Source organism: Acartia tonsa, chromosome 12 (assembly GCF_053477335.1).
Source record: "Acartia tonsa isolate MP-2025a chromosome 12, ASM5347733v1, whole genome shotgun sequence".
Lineage (NCBI taxonomy): Eukaryota > Metazoa > Arthropoda > Copepoda > Calanoida > Acartiidae > Acartia > Acartia tonsa.
The window spans coordinates 14,976,818-15,000,314 of NC_137271.1; the positions used below are offsets into that span (position 1 = coordinate 14,976,818).

The following is a 23,497-nucleotide window of genomic DNA, read 5'->3' on the forward strand; positions in this document are numbered from 1 at the left end:
CCTATCCCCCTTTGCCTGTACCATTTTTTCATATCTTAATGGTTAAAAAGTTTGGACACTCATATAGGGAACCAACCAATTGTAATTCAATAAAAGCACTTAAACTAATAAGATAACGAGGCTAATGAATATTGGGTACTAGTATAATTTACAGTCCAATGTCCCCTCCCTCCCTGTCTTGTCCCCATTGTCTATTATCGTTTTTTTGTACTTATTTAAAACAGTGCAGTGGTTATAAAGATATTCCACTATGGCTTCGAAACCGATTAATGTCGGCTGGATCAGAACCGCAACATTCTAAACCATGTTTAACATCATATTACAGACAATATTCCGCGAATACAAATTATAAAAGTAATACCAGTTCTTCTTGAACTCGTGCCTTTGGTCCCTTTTGGTCTAACAAAACTGATTTAATCTTAATTTTTTTCATTTTAATATCCGCGTAAAGCTGTCTATAATACGAAGAGATAATTAACTATTATATATACTTATTTAACTTCCTATGGAAGTAATTTATCTAAAAACTTCGCTTCTTCTATACATAATTATCTTTGTTATGATTTTTTTTAACTACAATGAAAATTGCAATTTTAAAAGACGATTTTGTCCATGCAAGGGTATTACTGTTAAAAATCAGAAATACATAATATACTTGGATATATAGACAGAGGGAAATTTGTCGTCAGTTTAGGTTGCTCACATGGACCTAATTTAAACATCTGTTAGTTCATATAGTAGAAGGGAGGGATGGGATAAAGGGGGTGGTTAATTGTATCGTTATTTAGCGGCTAGCCAGCTAAAAGTATCACTTTATTAAAGTACATGATAATCTGGTGCAACATCCAAGTAATAATATATCGATTACCACAATTTAAAATTTTTTCAGTGTAAATATGTTGACGACACCTTGAACTTTTATTTCTTGAACAGTATTCTAATAATGACATATTATGACTTTATGTTTTTTTGGTACAATCACTCAAAATTAAATATGGGCCAAACGAAACACTTTATCTATTCATAATGATAAAAATACAAGTATCTAACATTGTAGGGACTCAAACACTGCAAGGCCTTATCCCTTATGTGCGATTTTGATACACTTACATTTATAACAAAATGCGGAGTTGAATACGCACCCCCTTTTAGTCATGCTTTTTTTTAATGGAATAGGGAGTGGAAAAACCCAGGGAGGAGGGGGAGATTGGACTGTTTAATGCAGTAGTCCCCAAAGTTCTATACTAAGGTTTGGGGACTTTTATTGAATTTTAATTGGTTTGATTATAAGGTTGAGTGTTCAAATGGGTCAACCATTAACTGTAATCTACAGAAAGGATAATTTTGTTGTGTATCATCATTGGGATATACATCAATTTATCGGCCATTGTCTTATCCCTTTAGATCCCTGGAGAAACCCCATTCATAGTCAAGGATACAGGGATAGGAAACCTCTTTAGAATTTGTTTAAAATCACGGATGTCAGGCATAGACGTCCAAGGGGGGGGGGGTAAAGGGGTAATTCCCCCCCCCCCCCCCAAATGAATCTAGGGATTTTAAATTTTTAACCCCCCAAATAAAAAAAATACCTCTATGAAATAAAGATTACCCCCCCCCCAAAAAAAAAATGAGCTTGGGGGTGCCGTAGATTACCCCCCCCCCCCCAAATAAAAAAGCTTGGACGCCCCTGAATTGTCAGGGATAGTACAAATGAGAAAAAATAAATCAAAATTTTAGAATGTTAGATGATCTTTATAATAATAGGTTTATTGGATCTTACACCAGATTATCATGTACTCTAATAAAGTAAATTACTTGTAGCGGGCTAAAATACCAATCAACCCCATACCCCCCCTTTACCCCATCCCCTCCACTCATACTTGATTAACGAACTGATCAATAAATGACTGGGAAAATAGCAACCTAAATTGATTCTACATCCATTTTTAGAATCATTGAAGATTTTTAAAAAACTATTTTTAAGAAAATTTGTTAGTCATAATTCCTTTATCTTATTTGTTATTTAGGTCTTTAGCTTAATGTCTGTCAATTATTGATTAAGCGAGAAAAAAAATTCAATGGTATATTTCTTCTAACAGACATCTGGACCCTCTGACCCCCCCCCCCCTTTACTTTATATAAACTCTAAGTACCTGAGAGGCAATAACCTTGGAGGGCTTTTACTTTTTCTAACCTATTCATCTATTTTTTTTTTCAAGCCAAAAATTCACAGCAATTTTTGTACTTATAGATATTTTTTAAAAAGACATCAAAACAGACAAATCTACGGACAAACAGACTTACCGACTGATAAATATATTAATGTATGTCGATATACATACAGACAAAGACAAGGACAGACAGCCATACAGACATACATAAAATTTAAAACAAATCTAAACATAGAATAAAATAGCATGTTTAAATTAAAGTAAAACAACAGAGCTAAACATATGTAACTCTATCCACGGGGCGGAAATCCTGTCCCGATTTAGTAATGGGTCTTTGAAATCAGCTAATAGCGTCAGAAACAAAAAACTGCGAGTCATATCAAAGAACAAAAATCAATATGCTAGCAGACGAGAAGGGTCTCAGATAGTTGTCTGGATTATACATCTATAGTTAAACATTTATTATGTCAATAATTGTCTCATTTTAATAATCATCATTTCATTATAATTAATTTAAGCTTGATTTTAAAATTTAAGAGTGATTCACAAAAAAGCATATTCCATTTTAAGTAGGATTAAGCTATAACAATAAACGGTAATACAGTAATAAGTGTTTTCTATTTGGAAACATTAGTACTACAACATAAGATAACCTTAATCTAACTAAAAAAACCTGCGGGAACTATATACCTATCTTTAAATACACCTAACTTCTTGGATGTAATTTTCTTTACTTTAATAATCAAAAATAACTTATGATAAAACTAAAACAAAGATTTCAAATACATTACTTAATTTTGAAGATTTTCTATTTAATATGGAATATTTTTTTTCAGTAAGGCTCTGAATCCAATTTATTTCCGCCGTGCTGAAACTGGTTCCGGGCCATACTGTATCGTTTCGTATTTCATAGACATATTTCCATACAAAATATAAAATTAAGCTCTTTGAACATAGGCCTTAGACCTCTTGGGACCGACAAAGCTAGGATAATTCTATTATCCACGGAAAACTGTCTGTATACGAAATCACCAGCTCAACATTTTTGGGTAATATTCTGATCTAATGTTGCTTAATTTTTTTTGACTCACTACACATAAAAAAAAACTAATATCTTAACAGGATTTAACAAGACATGTGAATTATTTGCAAACCAATATTTCTTACAATATTGGCAAATCAAAGGCTAATTTCTTCACCATTCACCGCCCTTAATTTCTGTATGAAATATGTTCGTGTTACCTTACTAAAAGCCATGGTTGAACTGAGCATTGTTGATCAGCGTATTTGCTATTAGCGCGGCGCGCTTACGTCGTAGCTGCGTCGCGTTGCATAGCGACCAATAGTATTCGTACAAATGCGCTGAAATTTAGCAAAAATATTACACATTTTAAAATTGAAGAAAAACAAAAATTCTTAAACCAGTGATTGTAATCCTAATAATTATTTATCGCATCGTATTATAGAAAGCTTTCCGCGGATATTTAAATAAAAAAATATAAGATTAAAAACAGATTTGATAGCTCCAAAGGTTCGTCTAACTAGCTGGTATTAGTTTTACGAATTTTATCTTATTATTCGTAAAAAATTGTCTGTAATATGACGTTAAACATGATTTTTAGTTTAGCTAAGAACCGGTTTTAATTCAGCGGATATTTATCAGTTTATTAGAAGTTATACTGGAATAGTTGTTTCACGCATCGTATTATAAACAGCTTTCCGCGGATATAAAATGCCCAATTCAAAGAATAAAATAATTATTTTGTATTGATACAGTTTCACACAGGATTAGAACAAATTGCATGCAAGTGGCTTGAAATATTTTATTAGCTTCATAACATTAGAGTAAAACACTAAAGGGATAAAGAGTTAAATAACTGTATGTCCACATCTCAAGGACGAACCTAGTAATAGTGTCTAACTTTTTATCTTTGTGACGTAACAAAAATCGAAGGATGAGAGGGGAGGAGGGAAAGGAAACCCTTAAAAAAGAGATGGATTTTTGTTACGTCACAAAGATAAAAAGTTAGACACTATAACTAGGTTCCTCAAGGACCTTGTGCCTACTCTCAATTGGGTATTTGAAAATCAATCAATGGTGTCGGGAATATTAATACAGCCAAGGAGCAGAAAACAATTTGCTAGCAGACGAAAAAGGTCATTGTAAGAGAGGCAGTTAGTTATCTGTATGTGTATATACATTATAGTGTCCCGGATTAGAAAATTTGGCCCCCAACCAAAATATGGTTGATTCATGCAAAAAAAATGACCCATGCAAAATATTTTTTCTGTTATGCAAAAAATATTCTGCATATACTATTGATATGTTTTCATAACATCAATAAAAGAAAGGATTTTAACTCCTTATTATTTAGCTATTATTATTACTTTAGTTTGTAAAGATGAAGAAACACCGTAATTTGCACCTGCCCTTAGCATGGGATGTTTCTGCATCTTAGCTAATATTTGAAATAGCGGTATAAACATAATCTGATCATTAAGACAGAAATGCATGTATTATTACTTAGATCTTACACCAGATCTTCATGTTTTCTAATAATTAAAACCTACAGCGGGCTAAAATAACAATAACCCCTATCCCATCCCCTTCTCTCCTACTGGGTGAACGAACTGGCCAACAAGAGATTTCTATGTTAGCTAGCTAAATTAACGACAATTTCCCCCCCTGTCATAATATCCTCGTATATTCTACAAACATTTTTACTGACAACTTTTTCTTTGTATGATTGTATGTTATTTAGGAGCCATCTCACAAACCGATATGAACCGATATGGTTCTGTTTCACAATGTAGCTTTTCATGGAAGCTATATAACAGTTCTATAACCCCTGGAAAAAATATGACTCTCCTTTTTAAGAAATCTCAAAAAGATGAAACACCTTATTAATCAATATCTAATTATAAGCCAACGAAAAGTGTCATCTTTTAGTGGCAAAGCTAATCTAAAAGTGTTTGTGACTACCCACCTTCAGTAATGGAACGTTTTTATTTTCTAACAATTTCTTTTTCTTTCATCCCCTTTCCTTCTTTCATTTTCAATTCTTCATTATTATGTCTATTCTAAAAGCTTCTCTGCTATGGGAAGTAATTACCCTTGTTTATTTTTGTAACCGCTGATAACTGTCTATAATATTGTGGAAAATCGGCTGGATTCCAATGGAAAATATTGCAATATAAATTATAAAATATATTTTCGAAGATTTGCAAAATATTATAATGAAAAGGTTGGGTGATTTTTTCAGAGAAATGCTCAAATAATTTTTTAGGTTTTCTTTATTGATATTCAGATTCTATTATAAATATTTGACTAATTCGCTTAATAAATAATATGATTAAATACAATTTATTTAACTTTATGGAGGAATGGGGGTGTATCAACCCCCTCACCCTTCGCAGATAAATAGGGTTAAACATGAGCTTGAAGCTGCTTCGCAAGAGTTCTATGGAAGGCATGATCAGCCATTTCTACTCCAGGGGCGTATCTAAAATAATAAACCTATAAGTATAGATGAATAATAGGGTGGGTTGATTTTGGACATTTTTTTCTGAGGCCAAAGCGGGGATCTGCAAATAATTTGTATGAGTATAATACACCTCTAGATGATTTAAAATTTATCCTAAGTCTTAAAACCGCTGGCGACCAGACATTCAATTGTATAGCTATTTGTAAATGGGAGTCAAATTTTTTTTGAATCAGCACTATGGCTTCATGGTGCTCCCAGGAAAGGCATTGAGGAGTGGAATCAGGAACTTTTGACCCTTTCAAAAAATCTCATTCCTAGCATGAGAAAATCTAAAAAACCTCTACAAATTAGACAATTCTCAATAAACCTTAAAAAATTGTGGTTTTTAGTGATTTCTAAGGCTAGGAACGAGATATTTTGAAACAGACAAAAGTTCCTAATTCAGCTCCTCAAGGCCTTTCCAGGGAGCACCATGAAGCCATAGTTCTGATTCAAAAAATTTTTTTGAATGTCGTCTTTGTATATTAATAAGTAATTAAATATATTTTTTAGTGGTCGCGTTCTAAAACAAAATTTTTTAAAATTCTTTTTCGGTCAGAAATGTTTTTAAGGTTAATTTTATCTGTTGCATATCCCCTCTTTGTCTAATTCCGATATGAACCCGCCCTAATGAATAACCAGACAACTATCTGGGAATTCCCCTGTTGATAACCTTATTCGTCTGCTAGCAAATTGCTTTCTACTCTTTTGTAGTGATTTGGCTGTGTTAATATTCCCAATTGGTTGATTTTCTAAAGACCCAATTGAAAGTCGACACAGGTGAAATAGTAATTTAACCCCTTCCTTCTGTATTGTTTTACTCTAATCCTAAAATTATCAATAAATGCAGAAGTAGAGCAGATACTCTATTATCTTGAGTCTTACCACACATTCATTCATTTATTTAGTTCATTTAGGGTCACTATAAATATAGTTTCTATGCAGTCATTCTTAGCACATGCATTCTTTACCATATTCAAACACTCAATAATACACACAGGCTTACAAAGACAAAACTTTGAAATTCTAAACTTGCCGCTACCAGAAACCAATCACGTTTCTCCTTCTCATAATGCTAGCGAATTATTGGTTGTTCTTTTGAACAGGAGACACGTTATTGGTTCATTTTAGCGGCAAATCTAACAAGTGCTGAAGATATAATCAATTTATGATTTATTCGAAACCTATTGATATCCGGTGGATTAGAACCGTTTCTCATCCATATGAAAAAAATATGCGTAGCATCTTGTATATCCAGTTTTCTACGAATATAAAAATTGTACAATCTTAAGATTAAAAAACACAATAATAACCTTCCGACATCATAAGCAGAACTTTCCAAACCAGTTTGTACGGACTCGCAGATCATGTTGTCCTCTTGTTGTACCTTCAAAATATGAGATGCTTTTATAGTGCCTTTAAAAAATGACGTCATAATGGCCTACAATTGGTTAATCAATATGTTTACTGGCCTGCTGCCATTGGTCTGAGTATTGGCCTATAATGGGTCACTTGTATTGTATTTTTTATAGGTACTATGAAGAGCTTGGAAATATGAATTTCTGGTGGCTACGCCACTAAAGGTCTCCATGGGGACTTTAGAAAAAGGGGGAGCGTAAAATGACCCCTCCCCCCTTAGACACCAAAGTTTTATAATAACGTTTACTTCTTCATTTGCTTAACAACTTTGGGGACTTGTAATGAATTTTGATTAGTAGTTTTATTAATTAAAGTGTCCAAACGTTTTAACCACTAATTGTAACCAACAGCACGGGTTAATTATAATATGTACCAATATTATGGTTATAATTATACATCAATTCATTAGCCATTGTCTTATCCCTTTAGATCCCATTAGAAAATTTAAAATTCAAATTTATTTATTAAGAAAAACCTGATCACTGGCTTTCAAACTTTCAGTGATGAAGAGCTGTAGGTCAGCATCTGACATGTTGTTTATCATCTCATTCTCCAGGAAGTAGTCGTACACAACTGTACAACTGTTAGCTCCTACCATTAATATTATTGGATATAGAATATACGTGGATATTGTAGTAACAGAGGAAACGATTGTCGTCAGTTTTGGTAGTTAACATGGTACTCATTTATTTGTCAGTTTGTTCATCCAGTAGTAGGGAAGGGGATGGGGTAAATTTTTGTGGATGGGGGATATAGTTATTTTAGCCAACGTCGAGTTTCAACTTATTGAAGAACATGAAAATCTGATATAACACCCAAGTAATAATATATCCATTTTGATATCATTATGGACGGTTGTTCTAGATATGAGTAATCCATTTCCTGTTGTAAAATTTTAGTAGCGAAGCTACTCTATAATTCTAAATGTTGATCCGTTGAAATTAAAGATCTTCCCATTCTGTAGGAAACAAAATGGGGGTAACTTTAATTTCTAAGCTGCTATTCAAGTTAGAAATCAAAATTTTTGTTGATGATTCTCTAAACTAAGTAGTATCCACTAGTATATAATTTACTGTCTTTTGTAAGACTACAAAAAAAATCAATTTAAAAACACAAATGAAACTTTATGTACATCACTTTGTCCAAATATTGTCCATTCACTGAATTACATAGATAGACATACACACCTGTTGGAATAACCATATTAGTGTCCATCCAAGGTCCATACTTGTTAATCATATCAGATGGATACATGTTAATATACAGATAGACATACAAACCTGTTGGAATAACCATATTAGTGTCCATCCAAGGTCCATACTTGTTAATCATAACAGATGGATACATGTAGATATACAGGGAACTTTGACCAATCCTCTTATCACTCTGATCATTACCCTTTGCTTCCTAGAATATTAAATTCATATTTACACTTATCACATCTGGTTTAATTTATTGCATTGGTATTTAGTATTAGTATTGTAATTGTCAGCGGATAAGAAAATTAAACCATATACAGGATCAAAAATAAAACATAGATTTAGTATTTTTACTTTTTCAATGAAATTTCTTTTTATAAAACCTGGTGTACTATACCTTGTGTACTGTACCTGGGTGTACTATACCTAGTCTGCTTCTAAGATTTAAGATGGGGATGTAATATTTCAAATTGAAATGGGAGTGAGTGTTAAACCTCTTATTCTTTTTTCTTATGACTAAACCTGGATGTACTTTATCTGGTGTCCTACATACCTGGATGCTGTACATGTCAGTGACTTTAGTCTTGTATGTGCTGGTGTCCAGGTTAGAGTTCAGGGCTGGATGTAGATACTCTACATGATACCTGGTGTAGTGTACCTGGTGTTTTATACCTGGATACTGTACATATCAGTGACTCTAGTTTTGTGTGTGCTGATGTCCAGGTTAGAGGTGAGGGCTGGATGTAGGTACTTTACATATTACCTGGTGTACTGTACCTGGATGCTGTACATATCAGTGACTGTAGTCTTGTATGTGCTGATGTCTAGGTTAGAAGTCAGGGCTGGATGTAGATACTCTACATGATAACTGCAAAAATATTTCATTGCTTTGAAAAATAGGTGCTTTCCCTCAAGTACCTTAATGAACACCCAATTTATTTTTTACATAAAACTAAGATAAGATGGGGTAGTTTTTTCTCTGTGCTTAACCCCTGCAGGGGACCCTAACCTAGTGTCCTGTACACAATATAACCTAACCTAATCTAAAGTAAAATACAAACATATGTGCTCAAATAGGAACTACGAGGGAAACTGCCTATTTTCATCATGTCAATTAAAACTTTATTTTGTTTTAATAAGCTTTCATAATGTTCGGTTATATTAGAGAGTCTATATTTCACTTTATATGGTCGTCTATCCATACGTCCTGAACGCTATGGATAAATGTAATTTTCTTGGCTACTATTCTAAATAGAATGCATAATTTTTTTTGTAAAGATTTGCTACACCATTTAGCAACTAAATAGTATATAAAAAAGGATATAAAAATTTTAATATTAAAATATCTAAATATGTATTAAACAAATGTGAAAGGTTTTGTGATTTTTGCCCAATGAATTTATTCTTGATTTATGCTGTTTAAATTGCTTTGTCCGTATTTTCATCCACGATATTTTATGCTTCGCTACTTATGTATGATGTCATCCTTGTTTTTTGTAATGATTAATAAGATATAAATTAAGTTTCTAACTTGAAAAAGCTATGCTTTTAAAAGAGGCGTTTCATGCCAAAAAAAATCAACTCACCCTCCATCCAAGTAGTTGTCAACAAAAACCTTCCAATTACATTTCATTGGATATTCTACTCTTTTCACCCATGATAGATCCTAAAAAATTCTAAATTGAAATTTTTACTAGTACAGCAATAGACTGCTAGTGTCTGCGCCCCTGGCATCTATGTAGTAGTTCTGTATTCAAGGAAATAGGCGTCAGAAAAAAAAACATATAAACCATCACAAGCTGATTTTAGTTTTAAAAGCGAAGCTTTTCTATAATTAGGGTCGGTCCGTCAGTACGTCCGTCCGTCCGAGAGGGATAGCTTTTTTCGTTAATTTAGGCATGTTAGAATTATCCTATCGATTTCACAATTTGCACGATGAATCCTGTAGTAGTTAGGTACGATTTAGAAAACGCAGCAATGTCCGTACGTCCATTTTAAACAAAACATGTTGATTTTTTACTTTTTAAACAACAATTTTTTTGTGTGATCTAATAATCTGATTGTTTTGATTTTTGGTATACTGATTCCTGAGACAACAAAGTACAATTTTGCTTTGACTTTTAATCATTTATATTCTGATTATTCAGTTCTGACACTATACAAGTGTTAATGTCCGTTTTTCCTACCGTTTCAGAGCTTTTATGGATGTTGTAATCCTTGTTTAAGAAAAAAGTAATTTAACCAAAGACATAAGTTGCTAAATATAGTGGTTAATGTAGATGTAAATGTAGGAAACACAAAAATCTCTCTCTCTCTCTCTCTCTCTCTCTCTCTCTCTCTCTCTCTCTCTCTCTCTTCTCTCTTTATCTCTCTCTCTCTCTCTCTCTCTCTCTTCTCTCTCTCTCTCTCTCTCTCTCTCTCTCTCTCTCTCTCTCTCTCTCTCTCTCTCTCTCTCTCTCTCTCCCTCTTTTGTACTTACCAAATATCCCTTCTCTTGTAGCCTGACATGGGGAGTTTGAAACACAGTCTCTACGCCGTCTACTGTATCTTCTAAAATATATTCATTTGGAAGCGAAGCTATTGTATATACAATCTTTTTAAAAGCAAAGGTTTTCTATAATTAGGGTCGGTCCGTCCGTACGTCCGTCCGAGATCTAAATTAATAAGATTATTTGCTTTAATTGCAGCATGCTTTTGTAATTATATAATGTACATATATAGAAATTTTCTTTTAGTTTTTTGCGATAGAAAATCAGCTTTTAATAGTAGCTTTTTTAATATTAGTTGCTCTATCCCTACCAAGTATTTATGTAGCACCATTTTTTTTTATCTTTACAGTTAGTTATTATGTTGGTGCTCTCTCACTAGTTAAGCACTGAAAAACCCATTCTTCTATTTAAAATAACCAGAAAATTATTTTGGAAATAAATGGGTTAATTTCCCCCCTAAGCTTAACCCCTGCGTACACAGCCCAAACCCTAACCTAATCTAATTTAATAAACAAAAAACAAAATTTAAACACCATTCCCCCTATATCTTTATTTCATGTGAAAAAATGGGGGGAAAGGTTATTTGGGATCGACAGGCACTTAGAGATAAAACCCCTATAAATTTGATGATTACCTGATAGATTGATAAATATTAGAGGTCCTAGCTCGCCAACCTAAACCAAACATGTTCTTGTTATTTCTGATATAGAGATCTTGCTTAATGATGTGCATCATTATATGGTAAAACACCCTTCAGACAACCAACCATTTTATTGCACGTCATTTGTCTGGGAGTAAAAATTGTGCATAGTAATGAATTGTGCCTGGTTTATGCCATTTTAACTATAAAATTAATATAACTTTTGCTAGCCCTGCCTTTTTTTATTTTAATATCCGCGGAAAGCTATCTATAATACGAAGCAATAAATAACTTTTCCATTGTAGAATAATTACCTGGATGGGTTTGAGACCAAAGTCTTTTGCCTTGAAATCTTGGATTCCTTTTAGTCTCATTGCCTTAATAAAATTTTAAATTCATAAGTAAAAAACTAACTATCCCTTCCCCCAAAAAATGGCGAATCAAAAATAACAACATCCATGAAAGCGAAGCTCTGAAATCTAAAAGATGGTAAGACAAACGAACATTTACAATAATATAAAAGTCAATAATAAATTGTATATGAATTTTTTGCAAAAGTGCTTAATTACAGGATACTGTTTAAGGACATATTTACATTTTTAGGATTTAAAGATGCTTTGCTTATAATATTTCTTATAACTTATATGAAAACGAGGATGACAACATCCATTAAAGCGAAGCCCTATAATCAGACGGCAAGACAAACAAACATCAACACTTGTAGTGTCAGAACATAAGATTAAGAGTACATGATTAATATAAAAGTCTATAGTAAACTGTATATGATTTTGTTGCAAAAGTGCTTAATTACAGGAAACTGTTAAGAGACATACTCACATTTATAGGACTTAAAGATGCTTTGCTTATAATATTACATATAACTTATATGAAAACAAGGACGACAACATCCATAAAAGCGAAGCCCTATAATCAGACGGCAAGACCAACGAACAACAACACTTGTAGAGTGTCAGAACTTATAAGTAGGACATTGATTAATATATAAGTCTATAGTAAACTGTATATGAATTTGTTGCAAAAATGTTTAATTACAGGATACTGTTTAGGGAAATACTCACTTTTTTAGGACTTAAAGATGCTTTGCTTATAATATTACTTATAACTTATATGAAAACAAGAATGACAACATCCATAAAAGCGAAGCTCTAAAATGAGATGAAAAGACATATAAGCATAAACACTTGTAGAGTGTCATAACTTAATAAGCAGAATATTGATTTATATAAAAGTCTACTTAAAATTGCATACGAATTTGATTTAAAAGTGCTTGATTACAAGGAACATACTCACATTTTTGGGACTTTAAGATGCTTTTAAAGAATAATTATAACTTATATGAAGAAAAAAAATTCTTTAAGTATATTAAAAACTTTAATAATTTAAAACTTCTTACCTTTGTCAATCGTCCATTTAGAGCATAAGTCCATCCATGATAAGGACAGACAAACCTAACAATGGTCATTATATTTCAATCTACTTATCCATAAATTAAGCATTTTTACACAGAGCACTAGAAATATTTGCATATACATTATTGGAGGATTTTTCCTCAAAGTTTTTCAGTTTGAAGATTTTTTAACCTTCACTGTTTTTAAAATATTAAAAAAAAAAACATTGAGAAACATTGAAAAACATTACTTTAATCGCCTATCTATCAAAAAAAAATAATCTTTCTATTTTTTAAATTTTTACTCGTTTATTATTCTCTCATTTATCATACAATATATCAATCTAACGTTAATCAGACAGGTGTTAAATGGCCAATCTATCTATCTATCTATCTAAACCTACTTATCTGTACAGCCCTGACCACATAAAGGAGTTAATTGAGCGGCATGGTGACGACAAACATTGAAAAATCCCCTAAAATTTAAATAAATGTAAAATATCCATTCTCGGGGTTTTCACTAAAACCTTCTTCTGAATCCCCCCCCCCTCACACCATTTTTTTCAAATCTAAACTTTAACTAACCCTACAGGTCTTTATCCCTATTGGGTATTATCCTTGTTGTTTATTAGTCGAAGAGGTTATGGGTTCTTATTACGTCTCAAAAGAGTTACAAACGATTCCTCTTAATGCCTTGTTAGATGTTAGTGTTACTTAACCAAATATCCCGGTTGTTTGTGCAGGACCTGCATGGCGTAAAAGTGTCATGGACAGCAGTCTCCCTGCCAGAGGTAATTGAAGGGTGGTCACTTTAACAGACACTCAGTCAAAAAGTAAAAGGAGTAAAGCTATTCCATGAACAAACCTGAGAGTATCTCCGTCACGAACAACTATGTAAGGTTCTCCTGCCACCATTCCTACAAAAACAAGGAAGACAATATCCATAAAAGCGAAGCACTGAAACGGTAGGACAAACGAACATTAACATTTGTATATTGTCAGAACTGAATAATCAGAATATAAATGTATAAGAGTCGAACCAAAATTGAAAGTTAATTTGTTGAAAAACTGCTGGAGACAGGATATTGTTTATGGACATACTTACATTTTTGGGACTTGATTATAGAGTTGCTTCGCTTATAACATTATACTTTGTTGTCCCAGGAATTAATATACCAAAAATCAGACCAATCGGATGATTAGATCACATGAAAATTTGTTGTTAAAAAAGTAAAAAAATCGACATGTTTAAAACGGACGTACGGACATTCTGGTAATGATTATAGAGTTGCTACGCTCTCTAAATCGTACCTAACTAATAAAGGAATCCCTATGCAAAATTTGAAATCAATAGGACAATTCTAACATGCCTAAATTAACGAAAAAAGCTATCCGTTACGGACGGACGGACGGGCCGACCCTAATTATAGAAAAGCTTCGCTTTTAAAAATGAATGGTGCTTTATGAATATAACCAAACCTGACCTAAAGAAATAAAAAATATCCCCTTAATAAAAGCATAAAATATTTGACATAGAACAAAACATATGAAAATCCCTAAATTCCAATTACTTTAAATCATAGTGCAGATTTAGCCAAAATTCTTTTTTTTTCCAAGCTGGCTCTGACAAAAACTAAAAGCATATGATTGAAAACATGGTTTAATTAATTATTAAACTACAGATGTGCCCCTAGCATCTAGAGGCTCTATATTCGGAATGATATTGAAGGGCCTAAATCCATACCTAACAGCTATAAGAAGCTTCACTGTAAAGAAGAACCATATTGGTTCTGCGGATGTCGAGATCTTTCACTACAGACAAAATAAAAGCTTACTGCTTTATATAACAGGATAAAGTTTACAATAGTACACTCACTATGTTTTTATTTTTTCGGAGCAAACTGGCTCTCGGAGCCGGCTCCTTAAAAAAGAAGTATATACCTGAAAAATATTGGCCATTTTGTGCAACCTGGTCCTTACGTCCGACACAAATCCAATTCCTATTTTTTTTAAAACTTAAATAATATTACCATCAATATTTTTAAAAGCGATGGCTTCTCTTTAATTAGCTCTTTTCGTTAATTTGGACATGTTATAATTGTCCTAACTTTGCATAATGATTCCTATAACAGTTAGGTACGAATTAGAAAGCGTAGCAACTCTATAATAGTTGCCACAAAGTCCGTACGTCCGTATAAAATATAAAAAAATCGTCGGAAAGGTGATAGGTTCGAATCTCCGCCCGACACAGCGTCATAACTAAAGACGATAAAAATGGTTTCTACTTTGGCTATGTCAGTTGCGCGACATAAATAGTTTAGAGTAGGGATAATGCCTTGGCCCATAAACAGGCGCAACGCATTACCATGCACAGTTAGAACTTCTCAGATAAAGGTAGTGCATTCAAAGGGTTTGTTGTCTGTTGGATGTTACTTAACCTAATATCTGCAGCGGATTAAAAGTGGATGACGCCCTTGGGTTCTCTAAATGATCACTCGAAATCGAAGGAGAATCCCGCCCTAATTAGGTAATAGGTAAATAATAATAACGTGAATTTGACAATCTCATTGAATTTCATGGGTGTAAAAATGAGAGTAAAACAGTGTTTATGACAGTAGTGAGATGTAATGTACTTTTGTCAAAAACACAGTGGCTGTATTTTTGCAAGTGGTAAAGTGGAAGCAACCCTTTATAACAAATCTTACTTGGCAAAAACGGCACTACGCTCCAGCTGATAAATTTCTGGGTCCAGGAACCAGGAGGAGGGTGGAGTACTCGCCCTCTCAACGGGGATACTCACATCCCATCTCTTTATCTCGTCCTAGGTAGATATGGCCAGGGATTCTTAAGGGATAAGACAATGGACTATAAACAAAATTATCCCTTCTGTTAGTTAAAATCATTGATCGAAAAAGTAAAACTTAATTAAAGTACCCAAAGGAATAAGATGGTTTAAAACTTTGGGTACGAGTGTTATTCACAGTCGAATGTCCCCTCCCTCCTAGGATACATATAAAATAAAAGTAGTGTCCAGCTAAGATTTTACTAGGAAGCTTTATATAGCTCCCAAACAAGTTTTTGGTGAGGATAGCCCCCCCCCCCCCATAACCTTGGGAATTTAATCTTAGCAATTCTCAAAAATCATGTTCAGCATTGTATTACAGAAAATTTTCTTAAAATTTTAAAACAAAAAACATAAGATTAAAACCAGTTTTGTTAGACCCGAGGATGCAAAGTTTTTAATTGTATAATCTATTTTTAATATCCGTGGAAAGCTGTCTATAATACGATACAATAAATAACTAATCTTTATTATGTCACCTAGGACCTTTCTTCACAAAAGTCGACGACATAAACCCTTAAAATTGCGCACCAAACATGATACATAAAACTTACCTTAACTTTGGTAGAAACTGTTCTTGATTGAAGGGAAGCGACAGATTTCACCAATTGTTTAGTAGAGGATCTATATTAGAAAAAAAACAGGGATGACAATATAAATAAGAAGAAAAGCAAACAATAATCATTGATTGACAAACGTACAAAGTGAGTTATAGAGCGGATGTTTAGAAGTTGATAACGAAAATTCACAAAATTTTTAACAAAAAATAAACAACAAATGATTTTTTATTGCAAAAAAAGGACAAAAAATAAAATGCGTACCTCGGCCCCAAAAGCGTAAAAACAGCTCTTCTCATTTTTGTATTTTCTAAAAAATATAAAATATTGACTTATACCATTTTTTATTTTGGATTTTAGCTGCCAAACGGCTGAACGTACATGTAATGCCAGCACGTCTAAAAAAGCGGCATTACAAAGCATATAAATAGTCTAGGATAGTGCTTGACTAAAGTAAATATGCTTAAAGCATGTCTTTTTGCGCATTTATGTGCGCTGCGAGAAAACATTATTAAGTAATTGTTATTTTAGATTATTTGTAGGCCTTCTTTTGTAAGATGTGCTAATAAAACAGCATATAGTGTCAAATAAAAAAAGACGTCATTCAATACAAACGACCAACAAAGGCCAGTTAACAATTTACAATTTGGCATTTACAATGTATACTGGCCTATCATTGGTTATTTGTATTGTATGACTTCATTATTTTATTGATCACTATCACTGTTTCATGTGCTAACATAACATATACGCTCATTCGTCATATTGTCGCTAGCAGCCATTTTAAAGATAATCGTCCCCAGTAACATATTATCGTGAACTATACCAGATCCTTACTAAGTTCCTTGTTAATATAAGAACTATAGGTCGACTGCGTCTTAAATGGTTTTATTGTCATAAAAACTAAGGTATTCTCAATACTGATATTTTTGTTTGCTTTAATCTAGGATTTTTAAAGCATCAATGCTAGTTTACAAGTCTTGATATTCAAAATACTTTTAACATCAAGGGAAGGACATTTGATAATAAGCGACACAATTGGTTGATTTTAAATTACCCAATAGAAAGGTTGCACAAGGTGGTTGCGATGGGGAGATACAGTTACTTAACCCTTTCTCCCTCTAGTGTTTTACTCTAATGTTTCATATTGAAGCTTCTATAGTAGCTATAAAAAAAAATGTTATCATACAATACAACTGACCAATGTTAGGCAAATACACAGTCTAATGTACTGATAGTAGGCTAGTATACATTATTTTGACCAATGGTAGGCCATTATAACATCATTTTTTATAGGCACTATAATAAGCTTCGATTTTGTTGAATTTCATGGCGTAGTAGTTATTTCTTGTATTGTATTATGAACAGTAAGTGCAGTCAATATTTTTTTTTCCTTTTAATGATATTGTAGTTACTTTATAAAAGATAGCTAAATAATAATTCATAATTAAAAAATCATCTTATCATATTAAATTGATAGGAATCGCACTTTCTTTTTCATCTTTTCTTCCCCAAATAAGAAAGAATAATTCAACTTAAAAAGGAAAGTATTTTTCTTTTTGTCTGCTACTTTGGTAAATAATAGAATAAAATATAAAATAACAGGAATAAATGTATGAAGAAAAAAGAATTAAAATATATTTCTGTAAGATTACAATATTTAAGGAAAGCTAATTCATACTACAAAATCACTAAATTAAATTTTTTTTTAGATTTAATCAGTCTTTATTCCTGGTTCATCCATAAACAATATTCAATATTTAATACTATTTTTTGCGTATTATTTTTTTGTATTTATTATCATTTTTATGAAAGTTGTTGAATATGAGAAGAAATTAAGACACTTTTTTACCTTTATTTTTTTTTTAAACATTTTTTTCTTTATTGACGATAATGTCTGTTGAGACATAAAATTTATTCAAACACTTTTTCCTGTTTTATGTCTTTAACCGTAGATTTGTTGCAGTTTTTCGTCATTTGTATTCTAATAAGACTAAAAGCTACTGTTCAGTACAACTTATTACAAAAATTATTAGTTTTAAAAACCCGACGTTAGACGTTTCCTATGTAGAAAATACACTTTTCAGATAAAAGGCAATCAAAATCCTTATTTATATTATAAAAGGTTACAGCTGCACTTATATTTCAAAAATTTTATTGGTTTTAGTGAAAATTGACTGCACTTAATGAACAGCTTTCCATGGTTATAAAATGTACAATTATAAGATAAAAACGGGTTTAAATCTTAAGATAAAAATGGTTTAAATCTTATGACTGTATATTTTAAATATTCATATTCAAATGGATATTATACAATGCTAGACAATAGACATATTTTTTAGTTTGGCTGAAAACCAGTTCTATTCCACCAGAAATTAAACGATTTATAATAGATACAGAAATAACAGTTATCTTTTTTTCATTTCAAAGAGGCATAAGTTATCATAAAAACTAATCTTCTTTAAATTATGTCCAAAAAATCCAGGATAAAATCAACACAAATATTTGCGTACGTAAGAAAAGTCACATGAGTTTCCTTCATTTACTTAGCAGTAATATTCTGGTTTATTTCAGGGAGGGTGGGGACATTGGGCTGTTAATTACATTTCCACCCAAAGTTTTATAACTACTTTATCGTATTCATTGGCTTAAAAACTTTGGGTACTTTTATTGAATTTGATTGGTTGGAACTAAACTAAGAGTGTCCAAACTTTTCAACCAATAACCTTCGGGTAACTTTCTTGAGGAGTTGAAAATTGAAAAAAACGGACTCCTTATTGTGTAAGTATGTCAATTTATCGTCCATTGTCTTTTCCCTTAAGTTACTTGTGCTTTTTATCACCAAATTATCTTTCTTTTTTTCTCTTTTTCTCTATCTTTTTCTCTTTTCCCTTCATTTATATATTTCTTTCTTCATATGACTCTCTCTCTCTCTCTCTCTATCTTTCTCTCTCTCTCTCTCTCTATCTTTCTCTCTCTCTCTCTCTCTCTCTCTCTCTCTCTCTCTCTCTCTCTCTCTCTCTCTCTCTCTCTTTCTCTCTCTCTCTCTCTCTGTCTTTCTCTTTTCAAGTCTTTTCCTTTTCTTTCGCTCTTTAAATCTCTCTCTATATCTTTCTTTCTTACTCTTTTTTCGTTATTTCTTCCTCTCTCTGTCTCTCTTTCTTTCATTTTTATCACTCTCTCTTTTTCTCTCTCATTCTCTCTCTCTTTCTCTCTCTCTCTCTATCTATCTATCTATATATCCAGGGGCGACCAAGCTTTTTATTTTGGGTGGGGTAAAAAAATTTTAAGGGGGGGGGGGTAAAATGGCGCGCGAAGCGCGCCGCAAATTTTTTTTACCCCCCCCAAAATTTTTACCCCGGGGGTAAAAATTGCTTTGGGGGGGTAATTACCCCCCCCTAAAATCTGTTGGCAGGGGTAAATTTAGTTTACCCCCCCAAAATTTACCCCCGGGGTAAAATTTTTGGGGGGGGTAATTTAAATTTTATTAAATACAGGGCGTTTAAAAAAAAACTGCGTTTTCCAGATTTGGGAAACAACCATTAGGAGTACAAAAAAAAATAATTATATGTCCATATTCTCTATAAAAATATGCATCGAATTTGTTACAGGCGTTTTTTAATATCTCTTAAAACAACAGCGCATTTTAGAGCCCAAAGAATTAGAAATGTGTGTGTGTTATTGTATTCTTAATAATTTTATGCTATAACGTTGAATTTAATCCTTTTTTTTACTTGAAAACAACATTATAACATAAACTTCAAAATAATCTAATAATTACATTTAAAACTTAATTTAAAATGCCTTTTTTAAAATAAAAAATCAATATTCTTTTTGCTTGGATTTTAATTCTTAGTATTAAAATTGTTCATATTCGTTCCTCGCCCCTCCCCCCTTAATCTCTTAATATCTTAATTTGATTGACAGATTATAAGAGATCATCTTATAAAACATGAGTAATTAATGAAAACGCACTTTTTACGAACAATTTCAAACCATGATAACTTGCTTATTTTTAAAGATATTGAAATGAAAAAAAAAGTGACTTGTTTTATTTGTCAATGCACACAGTATAAATAGAGATTTTTTTTCTAAAAATAACTTTGTCATAGGGAAATAGAAAAAACTAAATTCTGAAGAACCTAAAAAGGTCTTTGCATGGAGCCAAAAAAGAAAATATGTAAAAAAATTTCATATGGGGACATTGATTTAAGCTTTTACTACTTTGATGTTGTACTTTTGAAACAATATGTTGCAAAATATACAAGTTATTTCAATCTAATTGATATCTCATATTCAACATCAAGCATTTTTCCCCTACATGTACCAATCAGTACAGCCGCATTTTTAGAGATATCAAAAAACACCTTAAGTAAATCTGATGTACATTTTTACATAGAATATGGACCTATTATCCTTTTTTTCATATTCCTTCTGGTTGTTTCTCAAAACCGGAAAACGCAGTTTTTTTTTTAAACACCGAGTATATAGTATTAAAAATGCGCACAAAGCGCGCAAAAATTTTTTTTATTAGAGATTTTTTGTTTTGGGGGGTATTTACCCCACGAAAATTGTTTGGGGGGGGTAAATTTTAAATGGGGGGGGGGGGGGGGTAATCGCCCCATTACCCCCCCCCCCCCTTGGACGTCTATGTATATATCTACACTGTTAAAAATAATTTTTTTATTTAGTATCAATTGATACTCTGGAGAGTATTGGAACTGTAAGTACGCTACAACTATATAATTAATATATAACACTATGTAGTACTATATAACACAATAATTATTACTATACAGAACCCATACATTTTTTTAGTATCGATTGATACGCTCTAGAATACTGGAAAATACGCTACAGAAATGTTTATTAAAATAGTACTATTTGATACACTCTAGTGTACTGGAAAAAACGCTGTAGAAATGTTTTTTAATTTAGTACTATTTCATACGCTGTAGAGTATCAGACAATACGCAAGAGAATGGTTTATTAAAATAGTAACTATTCATACCTTCTAGGCTACGAATCTGTACTGTAAAGAATAATTGAAACAGACACCATTCATGCACACCTCTCATGGAAGTGTTTCTGCTTGGTCGTTTTGGACAAAGATGAAATGTTACTATTTATGCTCAGATTTATAGTTTTGATTTTTGTAATTATGACTGACCATAGTTTTTATTTTTAAGGATCATGTTTAGTCCTAAACATCTTTAAAGTCATTTTTTTTACTAAATTTACATTTAAATTAATGTTTTATTGCTCTGCTTGGTATGTTTGTTGATATAACAAAATGTATATGTACATATAATAATCATATATTATAAACTGATCTTTCATCCAAAGTAAAATAGTTTCATACTCTACAGAGTATCAAAAATTGCAAAGGAGAGTATTAAAAACTTACTTCTACCGTATTGAATATTATTCCAAAGAGCGTATTGGATAATAATATACAGACAAATACATTATTTAGTACTACATGTAACTCCATAGAACACTAAGTATTACTCAATACAGTATTGGAATCTTCCTTGTATCGTAATAAGGTTTTTTTCCTATAACGTATGGATTGATACTATACATTAATGTGAAGAATATATAGTTTATCTGATGCTAAAAAAAAATTATTTTTAACAGTGTATCTATATATCTATCTATCTCTATCTATCTATCTATCTATCTATCTATATATATATCTATCTGTCTATCTATCTAGCTATCTATCTATCTATATATCTCATATCTCTCTCTCTCTCTCTCTCTCTCTCTCTTTCTTTCTTTCTCCCTCTGTCACTTTTTCTTTCCCTTTTTTTTCTCTGATTAGCTTACAATTTCGAACATCTCCGCTACACATGTGTAAACTCGTCCTAGTAATCTAGTTGTCGGAAACTTATTCTACTCAATTATACTCATAGGGGTCTACGATACGATGGGAAGAAACAGTTCACAAAAATTTGACCTGGTATTACATGGATAAAATTAGCAGTTGTTAAGAGAAAGTTTTTTTATTTTTAGAAAGTGACAAAGCTTTAGTTTTTTTTTTTTTTAGTAAAAAGTGTTAATTGATAAAATTTAAAAAAATATATTTTTAGTGATATATTAAAAGTAAATCTATAATACAAAGTAGAATGATGTCTGTCTGTGTTTCTGTCTGTCTATCTGTCCGTCCGTCCGTCCTTCCGTCCGTCTGTCCGTCTGTCCCTTACGATCTCGGTAACCACTGAACCGAAAATTATTAAAAGATTGAAAAGAAAGCGTTATGGGGAACCCATAAATTATGGTTCGCAGCACCAAAATATGTTATTTTTTTAGAATAAGTTCAAAATAAGTGGATGCATCTCCAATTTTTTTTTAAAAATTACCTCTTGGGGGAAAAAAATCCCCTAGAGGCTAGGGGCGAAGCCGCTAGTTTTATAAAAAGTCTATGTTACTTAATTCAGAATAGTTATTTATCGTTATATAAACAGCTTTCTGCGGATATAACAATTATAAGATTAAAACCAGTTTTGTTGGCCTCGAGATACTGAAGGCACGGTTTTAATCTTATGATTGTACATTTTTATATTTGTAGAAAACTGGATATAATACGATACGATATATGATTTTTTAGTATGGATTTGAACTGGTTCTAATCTAGCGGATATAATCGAAGCCATCATCATCATTGCCTTTTAGTTCTCGGCAGAACGTAGGCCATGCACAATGGTTCTCCAATCTTCCTTTGTTTCGGCACGTTTTGAGGCATTGCTGAAAGATGGAATTTTCTTTTCTTTCAGTTCACTTAAGAGTTCCCTCCTCCAGGTTGTTTTTGGTCTACCTGGTTTCCTCTTTCCTATGTGGGGGTTCCAAGTCAAGGCTTGATTGGTTATATCATCATGCCCTTTCCTTAGAGTGTGCCCCAACCATCTCCATTTTCTCTGTTTTATTGTCAGTTTAATGTCTGACATATCACTGCGCTCTAGAAGCTCAGCATTTGTGATCTTATTTGGCCAAAAGATCTTGTGGATTCTCCTGAGACATTTATTGACATATGTCTGTAGCTTGGAGACCACTGCTGTGTTTAGGAACCAAGTTTCAGCCCCATACAGCAAAACAGAGAGAACATTTGACTTGAACAGTCTTAACTTAGTCTTTATGGAGATGTTGTTGGAATTCCAAATTTTGTTCAGGCTGGCAAAGGCTGTCCTAGATTTGTTAATTCTAGCTTTAACATCTGTTAAAGTGCCTCCAGCTTCATCAATTTTA

General features: G+C 32.4%; 2 protein-coding genes across 3 annotated transcripts in view; both read right to left on the reverse strand.

Moving 5' to 3' along the window:
- Positions 1-3,466, reverse strand: part of LOC145333949 (uncharacterized) — a 69,503-nt gene extending 66,037 nt beyond the window's left edge. Inside the window, exon 1 of the mRNA XM_080179207.1 lies at positions 3,414-3,466. Coding sequence (XP_080035333.1) covers positions 3,414-3,443 — 30 coding nt within the window. The 5' untranslated portion in view covers positions 3,444-3,466. The remainder of the gene's footprint in view (positions 1-3,413) is intronic.
- Positions 3,467-5,425: 1,959 nt separating this feature from the next.
- LOC145333950 (uncharacterized) lies at positions 5,426-16,555 on the reverse strand. Of its 2 annotated transcripts, none has more exons than XM_080179209.1 (16): positions 16,514-16,555; positions 16,247-16,316; positions 15,556-15,671; positions 14,792-14,850; positions 13,716-13,767; positions 13,255-13,326; positions 12,857-12,911; positions 11,757-11,819; positions 11,437-11,476; positions 10,793-10,863; positions 9,900-9,979; positions 8,867-8,957; positions 8,395-8,521; positions 7,590-7,705; positions 7,009-7,082; positions 5,426-5,674 (listed from the first exon to the last, which is right to left on the reverse strand). In XM_080179209.1, exons 1-16 carry the CDS (start codon positions 16,546-16,548, stop codon positions 5,599-5,601), a joined length of 1,197 nt encoding a protein of 398 aa, XP_080035335.1. In that variant the 5' UTR covers positions 16,549-16,555; the 3' UTR covers positions 5,426-5,598. The 2 variants fall into 2 exon arrangements, with proteins under 2 accessions (XP_080035335.1, XP_080035336.1); XM_080179210.1 differs by lacking the exon at positions 8,867-8,957 and adding an exon at positions 9,091-9,181.
- Positions 16,556-23,497: the final 6,942 nt, after the last annotated feature.